The sequence below is a fragment of the Monodelphis domestica genome, chromosome 5 (assembly GCF_027887165.1).
Source record: "Monodelphis domestica isolate mMonDom1 chromosome 5, mMonDom1.pri, whole genome shotgun sequence".
NCBI classification, from domain to species: Eukaryota; Metazoa; Chordata; class Mammalia; order Didelphimorphia; family Didelphidae; genus Monodelphis; species Monodelphis domestica.
Genome location: NC_077231.1, coordinates 33,404,959 through 33,418,004, shown reverse-complemented (window position 1 = coordinate 33,418,004; position 13,046 = coordinate 33,404,959). Strand labels below are relative to the sequence as shown.

Below are 13,046 nucleotides of genomic sequence, written 5' to 3'. Positions count from 1 at the left end.
GGACATTTCCCTACCGGGAAATGCAGTTTGTTCGTAGTGTTACCCCCATTCTCCCTCCATCCCGAGTCAAAGTAACTCTTGGTGCTTTCTCCGATCTGAGCAAGAATTTCTGCTGGGCTTTACGGCCACGCCTTGGAGTTGTAGTAGGGCCTCCGGCGAGTCCTCCGGTCCAGGGGGCGAAAGAGAGCTTCCTTTGCCCTTCTGTCCGCCCGCTCCACGTCTCTCGTTGCCGGAAATTGGGCTGCTCTGTCCAAAGCACAACAGCATCTCGATGGTTGGTGAAGAAATGGAAACGGGCAAAAAAGGGGTGAACTTCGCGAAGTCCAATCTCAGAAAGGAACGAATGGCAAGGAAAGAAGAATTTTCCCCTCAATGGAAAGGAAAATGTATCTCATGACGATGAAAAATTATGAAAAGAGCCTTTTCTGTTGCTTCGACGGAACAGATATGCTCCTCTCTCCTTCACCCCTCCCCGTGGAGCGGACAATGGAACAGGCCGACCCGAGTCCTCTGACTCGAGGGGCTGATGGTAGAGTCCTCAGGCTCCTCCCTCCAGGTCAGTGGATGGTTTCGTCCGAAGCGGTGAGTGGGGTACTTCGGCCTAGGCTGGCCGGGGTTCTGCGGCCCTTGGCCCCAGGCCCCAGGTTCTGTGCGCTTGCGTCGCTCCCCCAGGTACAAGGGTCCCATGCGGTGGGACCCCCGGGCAGGGCTGGGCTAGGCGGGACCCCGGAGTGTCTCGGGGCGGGCGAAGATGCACCGACGGCGGCGGCGCTGAGGGGCCTCCCGCCGCCCTAACCGCTCCTGCCCTCGGCGTCCGCGAAAGGTAGGGAGGCCCCCCTGATCGCAGCGCTCCTCCGCGGATGCAAGGGGCCTGCCGTGCTCCTCTGACCCGGACCCGCAGCTTCTCCCTCCGTAGGATGGGAGGGAGAGTGGGTCCGGTGGGATCAAACCCCTCCCGGCCTGGCCTCTGAGACCACCAAATAGTTTGTCTCCGAAACCAGCGCCGAAATGCTAGTCTTTACGGCTTAGCCGGGGCTGGCAGAGCAGGCTCCTAATAAGTGTTGGTGGGATGGAGTTACCGTAATAGATGGAGGGTAGCACCGTTTATGGCTAAGCAGGGCCTGGCGCACAGCAGGTACCTTATAAGTGCTTATGGAATTGAATGACAATAACAGTAGCACCTTTTATGGCTTAGCGCATAGTGGGTGCTCAATAAGCGTTTATGGAATTGAATTACAGTAACAAACATCATCCCTCCCTTCTGTCTTAGAATGGATACTTTGTCCAAGAGCAGGAAAGGCTAGACAGTGGTGGTGAAGTGACTTGTGCAGTCACATAGCTGGGAAGTGTTTGAGGCCAGATAATTTTCTATTTAGAATGAGCTGGCTTTTTGGGGGGGTGGGGTGATGCTGAGGAGCAGGGTGGGGGACACACAGGAAGGATCTAGGAGTTCCTAATTTTGCAGTGGAGACAAAGGAGTAAATTTAGGCTTAAAAGGATGTGGTTAGAGGTTTTCTCCATGATGTAGGGTTCAGATCTTTGTTTAGAAGGAGGATCTGAATCTGGCCAATTGAAGAGTGGAGTGATATTCTTGGGTTGGGACTAAAAGCCTATGTGAAGGAGGTGGGTGAAGAGAAAGGAGTCGATTTTTCCCTCCAGAGTATAATACTGAGAATAAATAAAGATGCTGGAAGTTAAAACAGAGGGGGGTGGGTGGGGTGAGAAGCTTGAAGATTATGCTCAAGGATCTGGATTTGACCCTTGAAATCAAATGTATCAATTGAGTTGCTGATCAGAGAAAGAAGAGAATGTAATGATTGAGAAAGATGAGTTTGGCAGGTTCTCTGATATGTAAGGGAAGGTCTTTTTATTGTCTTTCTTATGGTAGGTGGTGAGGATTGGACCCAGGGCCACAGCTGGAACTGGGGAGCCTCAGGGTGTTAACGAAAACTTATGTTGTGTCTTAGATTGTTGTGGAACACTGTGAATTGTTCCATTGAGCCAGGGGAATTTGGATAACATTTGGTCCAAGGAAACTACCAATTTGATCCAGATCCATTTGAAAATGTATAGAGATCCTGGAAAGGTTCAGAGTTTAGACCAGTTTACAGATGAGTGATATAGAATTGGGTCACTGAGGGAGAGGAGGAAGACGTAGAGAACACCACTGACCTTTGAGGCAATCTATTTCCTCTGCTCTGGCCAGCTTCCCTGGGATTTTCACCAGATGCCAGATATTGGCCTGGCCAGATCTTGGGGCTAACCCAGACTGATGCTCAGGAAGTCTAAGAAGGGACCTTAGGAGTTCCTAAATGGAGTGGGGAGATAGGATTTAGAGATGAGCACATTTTTTAAAATTAAAAAAACAAAACAATACTTACCTTTCTGTCTTAGCATTGCTCAGTTCTGGGGCAATTGGGTGGCTCAGTGGATGGAAAGCCTGGGTTCAAATATGTCCTCAGATGCTTCCTATCTGTGTGACCCTGAGCAAGTCACTTAACCCCCATTGCTTACTCCTTACTACACAGTATTGATTTTAAGATGGAAAATAAAAGTTTACTGAAAGAGAATCTATTAGTTCTAAGGCAGAAGATGAGTGAGAGGCAGTTGGAGTTAAATGACTTTCCCAGGGTCACACATCTAGGAAGTATCTGAGACCACTTCTGATGGGGGAAGCTCATCTTTTAGGTTCAGGGAAAAGATTTTAGAGGCCCCAGGGCACTGCAAGAAGAACTGAAAAAAAAAAAAGGCAGGAAATTTCCTCATCCAGCCAGTAGGGAGAAGCTACCAGGGGAGGAGCACAGGCTGCCAGACCTGAATTCAAATCCCATCATTGCCTGTTTGACTTTGACCATATCCCTTAGCCTTTCTGGGCCTCCGGCTTTTTCTATTGTGACTAAAGTAAGATTTGATTCATGTATTGTAAGGTCTCTTCCAGCTCTCAAAGAGCTTAGAAAGCTCTCTTAGGAGAGGCTGCTGTGAATTTGGAGACAAAAAGAGAGACAGTCCTTGCGTTCTGGGAGTTTCCAGTGGAGAGAGAAGAGTGGGTGCCTCCCATGGGTCTGAGTTAGGCAGGAAGTGGCAGGTGGATTGTCCCATGCAGGGAAGAGCAGTTGGGGCCAACTGACCTGTAGGAGTCTGAGAGGTGAGGGCGGAGGAAGAGTTGAGGATAGCATTATGAAGCTGGATGACTAGAAGGCTGGTGGTTGCCTGGACAGAAACAGATGCTAGAAAGAGAAATGTGGGTGAGGAAGAGAGGAGAGGATTTGGAGGCTCATTTTTGTTGGGCACCTCCAGGATCTCACTGGAGAGAGGCTGTCCAGTAGAGTTCTGTGATTCTGGCACTGCAGCTCAGGGGAGAGGGCTAGCTAGAAGCTCATCCCATGTGGGGATGGCTTCATCCTTTGTAAGTGTGTCCTCCTGCCAAGCACAGGCTTCATGGGATCCTCGTGGGTGACTCACCTGTGGGTACTGATAAGATCACTCAGGCTATGTGGTGCACAGGTGGAACCAGGAGGGAGCAGTGCCAGAGTATCCCGGGCAGAGTCAGCCTTCCTCAGTGCCTCTCTTTCCGGCTCCATGCTCTTGCTGGGGATACCTAGACAAACCCGCCCTCACAGAGTTCCTATTCTTTCAGAGGAGACCACATGGATATGCAAAATAAAGTTAGTTGGGAGTGGGGTAGGAGGTGAACCAGGGGGGCATGTGAGCCGAGTGTTGATTGGGAGACAGGTCAGTAAGAAGGCCAGTCTGACCGCACTATAGAATTCATGAGCCTGGAAAGGTAGAGTGGGGCCAGGCTATGAAGAGACTTAAATACAGAGCAGAAGAGTTTCTCTTCCATCCTTGGGAGGTGATAGGGAGCCACTGGAGTGGGTTGAGTGGTAGTGGTGGTAGCTTACATGGTCAGACCCTGGCTGGGAAGAGGAGAAGAGACTCAGGCAGAGACCAGTTAGGCTGTTGCCAGGAAGAGTTGAGGATAACAGAATATGGATGCCTGGAAGGCTGGTGGAGAAACAGAGATGTTAGATGTGGGCAGGGAAGAGAGGAAAAGGCAGCCAATTTGGACTCATATTGTGTACAGAGCAAGTCTGAGATGACGAGCAATGCAGACCCAAGATTTTGGTCCTTCGGTTTAGGAGAGGGCTAGAGACAGAAGCTCCTTCTGAGGGGGTCTGTTACCTGAGAGGAGGGAAAAGGAGGGCTCAAGGCTGGGCTGTGGGGAGCCACCTGGTGAGTAGAGAAAAGGAAACAGGCTGTGGAGGTTTGACATGTAGGAGGTGATGTAGGAGGTGAGGGAGAGGGAGGAGCTCAGGGTGATACCCAGGTTTCCCAGCTGGCTGTCTGGAAGGCTGGAAGTGTCCTTGGTCTGAATAGAGAGGCTCAGAAAAGGGATGAGTAACACTCGTGGGTGACATGGGCCAGGAGGACCTTGGGTCACCGATTGAGAGAGTTTCCCAAGAGCAAAGTGGCCAGGACAGAGCCCTTTGGGGTGTCAGCAGAGATCAAGAGACTGAAGAAGATGAGGGTTAAGAAATTGAGAAGTAGTTAGAAGGTACAGAGTGAGCAATTTGAGTTAAGTCTGGAGGTCAGGCAGTGGGATTGGGATGGCCTGAGAAGAGTCGGTGATAGAAAGGACAGGGTGCAGGCAGCTTTTTCTAGGCATGTGTTTGTCAAAGGGAGTCCAGGGGTGAAGGACAGTAACTCAGGGCATGGTAGGGTCCAGTGAAGGTGTTTTAAGTCGTTAGGGAGAGATGGAAGATGGGGGGGTGGGGTGGGTTGAAGTAGAGGCTTCCACAGGAGAAGGGACCAGGAGCACAATTGACAATGTCTGCACTGGGGGTAATACTGAAGGCATTTTCTTTGGAGTATTGGGGGGGAGGTAGGTCAGCATAAATGGCTTCTATTTTTTCCTTTTAAAAACCCTCACCTTCCATCTTAGAATCAGTACTCTGTATTGGCTCCAAGGCAGAAGAGTGGTAAGGGCTAGGCAATGGGAGTGAAGTGACTAGCCCAGGGTCACACAGCTGGGAAGTGTCTGAGGCCAGATTTGAACCCAAGACCTCCTGTCTTTAGGCCTGGCTCGCTATCCATTGAGTCACCCAACTTCCCTTGACTTATATTTTCTCAGTAAAATCTTGCGTCCATGTCCTCTGCTGAGAGTCCAGGACAGGAGTTTGGAGGAAGAAGCCTGAAAGAAGAGCTGGTTTGGAGAATTCCTTGGAGCAGTTACTACTATAGAATCGGTCAGGGAAAAATGAGATTGCTGGGCAGCAATGAGGGTCTGGTATGAGGCCCATCAATTTTTAGCAAACCCAGTTAGGATGGTGTGTGATTTCTTCCGTTACATGGGAAGCTGATGGTGGAGAAGAGCCAAGGATGAAGTGGCTTTGGGAGGCAAGAAGGCCCCCAGAAAAATCTTGAAGGTCTGTGGAACCCTGGGGGAGCCATTGCCATTTGCAAATAGTCACTACCATTCATTCAACAAACATATTAAGTTCTAGTTTTTTGCAGAGACTTGGAGGAAGATATATGAGACATGACTCCTGCCCACAAGGATTATAGATTCCTAGGAGTTAGAGCTGGGAAGTCCTGGACAATGCAATCCAGTCCCATCACTTTATTTTTGGAGAATCTTGGGTCTCCTCAGGGATGATAGGTGATTTATCCAAAGTCACGCAGGTATATTGGATTTGAGTTCTCGTCTTCTGACTAAACAGTCGTTGTTTTCCCTTGAAATAATGCCTGGATTGGGAAGGTTTGTTTCTTACGGGAGTTGAGGATCTAGGAGAGGACAGCCTTTCTTCATCTTAGGCCAGTGGGTTGAGGTACAAGGATCCAGACGTGGGCAGGCCCAGATATTAGAGACTCGTGAAGCAGCAGCTGGAAGCCATGAGGGGTGACTGAATTCATACAAAGATGCAGATGGAGAAGAAGTCAGTGCAGAAGGTATTGGGGGCCCAGTGCCTCTCCTTTCTCCCCTCTTTTCCTCTTGAAGGATCATACATCAGTCAGTAAAGAAATGTCAGTGTTGCAGGTGACCCAGAGGGAGGTGGAAAGATGTGTTACCTGCTGGGTGAGAAGAGCAAACCACTGTCAAAGGAGTCGGTCTTGTGGCAAGAACACAAGATAAAATAAGGGCCCCCCAGGGCCTTGGTGGCCGGAGCGCACTCCTCAGGAGGCTTTTTGGGCCGACAGACAGGGATGAGCCGCATCCAGGAGGAGAGTTTGGCTTTGCTCTGTGGTGGTTGGGGGATGCCCGGGTGGATGAGGTGCTTCCCCAGCTCACATTAGGTAGCTCCTCCTCTGTTGTGCTGATCCCCCTTAGAGAGCAAAGGCTTCTTCCTGTATCTCCAGGCCCCCAGGTCCCTGCACAATGCCCCGCCTCACCCGCAGCGGGGCTTGTTAAATGCATGTTGGATGGGTTTGGACCGTTTATGGGTGTGTGTGCAGGAGGTATATGCGGGTCACGGCCTGTCATCCAAGGAGACCAGTGAAGGCTCCACGAGTTGGGGGGGCTGTCAGGGAAGGCTTCTGGGCCCATGGACAGCACCAGAGGGGTTTGTAGCAGCCGGAATCCTCATGGTGTCTGACTGTGCTTTCCCCCCAGAGCCAGCCAGCCCCCTGCCAGGTTGGTGGGAGCAGCCAGAGGCCGGGGAATGAACTGCCGGGCCGAGGTCCTGGAGGTGTCCGTGGAGGGGCGGCAGGTGGAAGAGGCCCTGCTGGCTGTGCTGCATACAGTGCTCCTGCACCGAAGCACCGGCAAGTTCCACTACAAGAAGGAGGGCACCTACTCCATTGGCACTGTGGGCACCCAGGACATCGACTGTGACTTCATCGACTTCACCTACGTGCGGGTCTCCTCAGAGGAGCTGGACCGGGCCCTGCGCAAGGTCGTTGGGGAGTTCAAGGTAGGCTGGCAGCCAGCCCTCTGGATGAGCTTTTCGCCTCTCTTCCCCATTCCTACTAGGATCCAGCGTGATGTGATGCCAGGGGCATTGAGTGGCCAGTCAGGATGCTTGGCCTCCACGCCTTGTCAAATGGGGACAGTAGCACTTACACTTCTTTCCTAAAGGAGCTAAGAAGGCACCCTGGAAACCTTAAAATATTGGCTGTTATTCTGTGGCTCACTTGTCCCTTTGGGTTCTGATGTCCGGGCCGGGTACTGCCCTTTTTGTACAGCAGAGACGTCCCTCTATCCTTTGACATTCCTTAAAGTCATAGGACCTTACAGGTTCCTTGTACCAGATCCTACTCTCTCTTTCTCTCTCCCTCTCTCTCTCTCCCTCCCTCCCTCCTTCTCCCTCTCCCTCTCTCCCTCTCTCTCTCCCCCCCTCCCTCTCTCTCCCTCTCTCTCTCTGTCTCTCTCCTCTCTCTGTCTCTCTCCCTCCCTTCCTCTTTCCCTCTCTCCCTCTCTCTCTCTGTCTCTCTCCTCTCTCTCTGTCTCTCTCTCCCTCCCTCCCTCTCTCCCTCTCTCCCTCTCTCTCTCTGTCTCTCTCGTCTCTCTCTCTCTCCCTCTCTCTCCCTCTCTCTCTCCCTCTCTCTCTCTGTCTCTCTCCTCTCTCTCTCTGTCTCTCTCTCCCTCTCTCTCTCTGTCTCTCTCCTCTCCCTCTCTCTCTCTCCCCCTCCCTCTCCCTCTCTCTGTCTCTCTCGTCTCTCTCTCTCCCCCCTCTCTCTCCCTCCCTCCTTCTTCCTCTCCCTCTCTCTCTTCCCCCCTCCCTCTCTCTCCCTCTCTCTCTCCTCTCTCTCTCTGTCTCTCTCTCCCTCCCTCCCTCTCTCCCTCTCTCTGTCTCTCTTGTCTCTCTCTCTCCCTCCCTCTCCCTCTCTGTCTCTCTCCTCTCTCTCTCTGTCTCTCTCTCCCTCCCTCCCTCTCTCCCTCTCTCTCTCTCTGTCTCTCTCCTCTCTCTCTCTCTCCCTCCCTCTCCCTCTCTCTCTTCCCCCCTCCCTCTCTCTCCCTCTCTCTCTCTCCCTCCCTCCCTCTCTCCCTCACTCTCTCTCTCCCTCACTCCCTCTCTCCCTCTCTCCCCCTCCCTCTCCCTCTCTCTCCCTCCCTCCTTCTTCCTCTCCCTCTCTCTCTTCCCCCCCTCCCTCTCTCTCTCTCTCTCTCTCTCTCTCTCTCTCTCTCTCTCTCTGTCTCTCTCTTTCATTTCTTTCCCAGTCTCTGTCCTCTAAAACTCATGTCTAGGAAGGGAGGGCCCAGGTTGAAGCTCTTCATTTTTAGGGTGGGAAATTGTGGCCCAGAGGGGTTATATGGCTGCTGCACGCACAGTGTGTTGGGGTTGGAGCCACAGTGAGAAAGGGCCTGAGGCCATTGACCGAGCTGCTTACTTAAGTCCTGGACCTCAGCTTTTCTGCATTGCTCCTGAGGGCCGTTTGCATGGCCCTGTGACTTCTTGCCCACCAATCTTCCAGGTCCTTGAGGCTCTGACCCTCCTCATCTTCCTCCTTCTCTGGTGACATGGTGAGCACTCACTCCCCCTTTTCTCCTGTTACCTTCCATGTCAGGAGAGTGAGTTGAAAAGGGAAAAAACAGTTTGCAGGCATCCCAAGGATGGGGCTGCAAGTTCCTGAAAGGCCGTTTAGAGGAATGCTGGGTGCTGGGGGAGCTCTCCCACCGACACCCGCAGATTCAGAGAGCAGCGGTTTGTGGGGTGCTTTCCCCAAAACAGCCCCGTCCAGGGACTCTCATCTTCCTTTTCCAGAGGAGGAAGCCCAAGTTCAGGCATGGGAAGTGGCTCGCCTATGGTCAGAGGGCCAGGGCCAGAAGCCATGTGGTCTGACTCTTCAGTCCTCCCCATTGGGCTCTGCTGCCAGGCCTTGGCCTTCCCTAGCTTCAGGGATTCCCTTGGCCAGGGCTCTTCCCCCTGACCTCAGACATCTTCACCCCAAAGCCTCCAGATTTGAGATTTGCCCATTTGGGCATTTCAGGATTTATCATCATAGGGTCCTGCGATAGGATTTATTTTATTTCATGAAACGCTTACCTACCAATACTGTGTATTGGCTCCCAGGCAGAAGAGTGGTAAGGGCTAGGCCATGGGGGTCAAGTGACTTGCCCAGGGTCACACAGCTGGGAAGTGTCTGAGGCCACATTTGAGCCCAGGACCTCCCGTCTCTAGGCCTGGCTCTCAATCCCCTGAGCCACCCAGCTGTCCCAAGTGGCACTCTCTTCTTCCTCCCCCCTCCCCCCACAATAGGATTCCGAGCTAGCAGGGACTTTGAAGATCATTTAATCAGCCAGCTGGTGAGAAAACTGAGTCTCAAGGTCAGAGAGCAAATAAATGGCCAGGGTGGGATTTTTTTTAACCCTTACCTTTTTTTAAAGCAGCATTTGTAAGACAGAAGAGTGGCAAGGCCTAGGCACTAGATTTGAACCCAGGTCCTCCTGCCTGCGGTCTTGGCGCTCTATCCACTGTGCTACCTAGCTGCCTCTCCAAATTGGAATTTAAAACAAAGTCCTTTCACTGCAAATCCAGAATCGTCCACACTATACCCCAGCTCTGCTACAGCAGTGTCACTAAGAAGCCACTGCCTCTTCCTCTTAGGAGAAGAGGAAGGGCACCTCCGGGAGCCTATTCCAGCTGGGCCTCCACTTGGGAAAGGGCGGCAGTTTGAGAGCAATTCCGTTAGGAAGCGAGGCCCCCAGGGCGGTTCCTGAGACGGTCCCCTTCTTGGGGTCGCGTCTGCGTGGCTGCCCTGCACTAGTCCTGAGAGGCCGAGGGGCTCTGTGTCTGATTTATTCCCAGCGGCCCCTGCCTGGAGCTCCCGCGGCCAGGGCCGCCGCTCTCTGCTCCCCCCGAAAGGCAGGCCACTTCCTCTTCCGCGCGGTCATTACTTCATTATCCAGGATGGGTCTCGCTTCTCCGTCTATTGCCCCCCGGGCACGTCTGTCAGGCGAGGGGCCCAGTGACTCGCTCAGGGCCCCACCGCTAGGGAGGGCCACCGACGTCTGTGGGCCCAGCAGACCGCGGCACAAATGACCAGAAATCTGGAAGTTTCCCTATAAAGAGAGGGCGCGCCAGCCCAGCCCAGCCCAGCCCAGCGCTCCTCTAAACGCATGGGCGGCCTGGTGCATTCATGATGGAAGCCCGCTGTGGCCCCATCTAAATCTCTTCCCTGAAGTCGGGCTCAGGGTTTGGGCCCTCCTTGGTCAGTAAGTGACTCACTCAGGAATGTGGCCGCCGGCAGAGAAATTCCTGGAGCAGATGGGCCCAGATGGCCTCCCTTCCGGGGGGAGACAAGGAGGCGGGGCCGGGGGTGGAGCCCTGGCCAGTGCTCCTTCCTTCACTGGGGCCGCAGGGACCTTTTTGGAGTGCTGGCTTGGGGCTCTGCTCACTCTCTTATCTCCTATGAACCCACATGAAGTGACTCCAGTGACTGTCCCAGCCACCTGGGCTAGGCTAAGAGCTTAGAATCTAGGAGTGACGAAGTAGAGGTGCTTTTTAAAAAATGAAACCCTGGGGGGTAGCTGGGGGGCTCCGTGGATGAGAGTCAGGCCCAGAGACGGGAGGTCCTGGGCTCAAATCTGGTCTCAGACCCTTCCCAGCTGGGTGACCCTGGGCAAGTCCCTTGACCCCCATGGCCTCGCCCTTACCGCTCTTCTGCCTTGGAGCCAATACACAGTATGGACTCCAAGACGGAAGGTGAGGGCTTAAAACAAAACAAAACAAAACAAAAAAAATAAAACCCTCACCTTCCGTCTTGGAGTCCATACTGTGGATTGGCTCCCAGGCAGCAGAGTAGTGGGGCTAGGCCATGGGGGTCAAGGGACTTGCCCAGGGTCACCCAGCTGCCCCTGGTGCTTTTGGAGGGAAGGAGATGCGAAGGACCTGGAGGACTTTCAAGTCAGCCTGGGGAGCGGGGGCGGCTGAAGAATTGAGAAGGGGACAGCTAGATGGTTCTGTGGATGGAGAGCCAGCCCTAGAGACGGGAGGTCCTGGGTTCAAATATGGCCTCAGGCACTTCCTAGCTCTTCTGCCTTCCAAAGAATACTTTTATGAAAGAATTGAGGAGAGGACAGACTGGAGAAAGGGAGGGTGGACTGAGGTTAGCATTCAGTCCGGCATAATTCCCAGTTCGGTCTCCGTTTCCTCCTCGCTAAAATGAGAGGGTGGGACTCGACAGCTTTTGGAAATCTCTTCCGATGTTCTGGGGCTCCGAGAGAGCCTGGGGGGCTCGATGAGGCGCACGGCGTCCGCTTGGCCCTTCTCCCTGGGGCTTTCACCTCTCCCCTGTGCCCCCAGGATGCCCTTCGGAACTCTGGTGGCGACGGCCTCGGGCAGATGTCCTTGGAGTTCTACCAGAAGAAGAAGTCCCGGTGGCCCTTCTCCGACGAGTGCATCCCCTGGGAGGTGTGGACAGTGAAGGTCCACGTGGTGGCCTTGGCCACGGAGCAGGAGCGCCAGATCTGCCGAGAGAAGGTGGGGGAGAAGCTGTGCGAGAAGGTGATCAACATCGTGGAGGTGATGAACCGGCACGAGTACCTGCCCAAGATGCCCACGCAGTCCGAGGTGGACAACGTCTTCGACACGGGCCTTCGGGACGTGCAGCCCTACCTCTACAAGATCTCCTTCCAGATCACGGACGCCCTGGGCACCTCGGTCACCACCACCATGCGCAGGCTCATCAAGGACACGCTGGCCCTCTAGCCGGCGCCAGGCGCAGGGAGAGCCGCCTGCGGGGCCGGGGGCAGCCGGCTCCTCCTCTGCTTGGGGACTTACTGGGCAACGTGCATGTAGGGGGCTCCTGGAGGAACCCGCCATCCTCGGCCCTGCCTCCTTCTTCGGCAGGTCTCCGGAACTGGATCTCCCCTTCCTCTCCCATATTGTGCTGACAGCCAAGGCTCCCTCCCAAACCGTCGAAGATGGGGTCCTCCTCAGGCCCTTTCTTAGGACACTGTTACTTCCCCTCAGTGTCCCCTCCCCCTGCCTCATCTGTACAGAAAACACACTAAGTAGGGAATAAAAGTTGGAAATTCGAGTCTTGGGGTGATTCACTTCCCTCCTGAGACGTGCGGCTTAGGCGTTTTGCACCCAGTAGAGACTTTGGCCAAGCCGGGGGAGCTCCTGCCCCGGAGCTTTCTAGGCCTGTCCCTATTCTGTCCCAGGTCTGGCCTGGCCTCTGCTCCGGGAAGTGGGAGAGTGTGTGCCTCAGGCTCAGAAGAGCTGCCTTCTCCTGATTTTCTGATGTCTGCCTGGGCCCTGCCACCGGAGCAGCCTGATGGGAGCGGAGAAAGCGGGCCTCTGTTTTCCCCAGTTTGAGCCGTCAGGGTCTGCTGCCCACTCTCCAGCACTCTGGACCGCCTTGATGCTGCCTGCTCCTCCCTGGCTCCCTGCGGTGTGCACCTGTTAACCAGGACAAGATGACCCAGGAATCCACCAGGGATGATGATGGCATTGTCCCTGCAGAGACAGAGACGGAGAAAGGGACAGAAAGACAGAGTAAAAGAAGGAGAGAGACAAGACAGAGAAAGAGAGAGACAGAGACAGACAGGGAGAGACAGAGAAAGGGACAGAAAGACAGTAAAAGAAGGAGAGAGACAAGACAGAGAAAGAGAGAGACAGAGACAGAGACAGACAGGGAGAGACAGAGAAAGGGACAGAAAGAGAGTAAAAGAAGGAGAGAGACAAGACAGACAGGCAGAGGGAGAAAGAAGAGACAGAGACAGACAGGGAGAGACAGAGAAAGGGACAGAAAGACAGAGTAAAAGAAGGAGAGAGACAAGACAGACAGGCAGAGGGAGAAAGAAGAGACAGACAGGAAGAGACAGAGAAAGGGACAGAAAGAGTAAAAGGAGAGAGACAAGACAGAGAAAGAGATAGAGAGAGAGGGAGAAAGAAGAGACAGGGAGAGACAGAAAGGGACAGAAAGACAGAGTAAAAGAAGGAGAGAGACAAGACAGAGAAAGAGATAGACAGGGAGAGACAGAAAGGGACAGAAAGAGTAAAAGGAGAGAGACAAGACAGAGAAAGAGATAGACAGAGACAGACAGGGAGAGACAGAGAAAGGGACAGAAAGATAGAGTAAAAGAAGGAGAGAGACAAGAC

At 53.5% G+C, this 13,046-nt stretch overlaps 1 protein-coding gene across 3 annotated transcripts; it reads left to right on the top strand.

The window, feature by feature from the left end:
* Positions 1-481: 481 nt before the first annotated feature.
* On the top strand, positions 482-11,979 carry ATG101 (autophagy related 101). 3 transcript variants are annotated; one of them, XM_056798182.1, is made up of 3 exons: positions 482-582; positions 6,611-6,911; positions 11,244-11,979. In XM_056798182.1, the coding sequence occupies exons 1-3, from the start codon at positions 527-529 to the stop codon at positions 11,646-11,648; spliced, it is 762 nt and encodes a 253-aa protein (XP_056654160.1). In that variant the 5' UTR covers positions 482-526; the 3' UTR covers positions 11,649-11,979. The 3 variants fall into 3 exon arrangements, with proteins under 3 accessions (XP_056654160.1, XP_056654162.1, XP_056654161.1); XM_056798184.1 differs by lacking the exon at positions 482-582 and adding an exon at positions 586-672; XM_056798183.1 differs by lacking the exon at positions 482-582 and adding an exon at positions 589-823.
* The last annotated feature ends 1,067 nt before the right edge of the window (positions 11,980-13,046 follow it).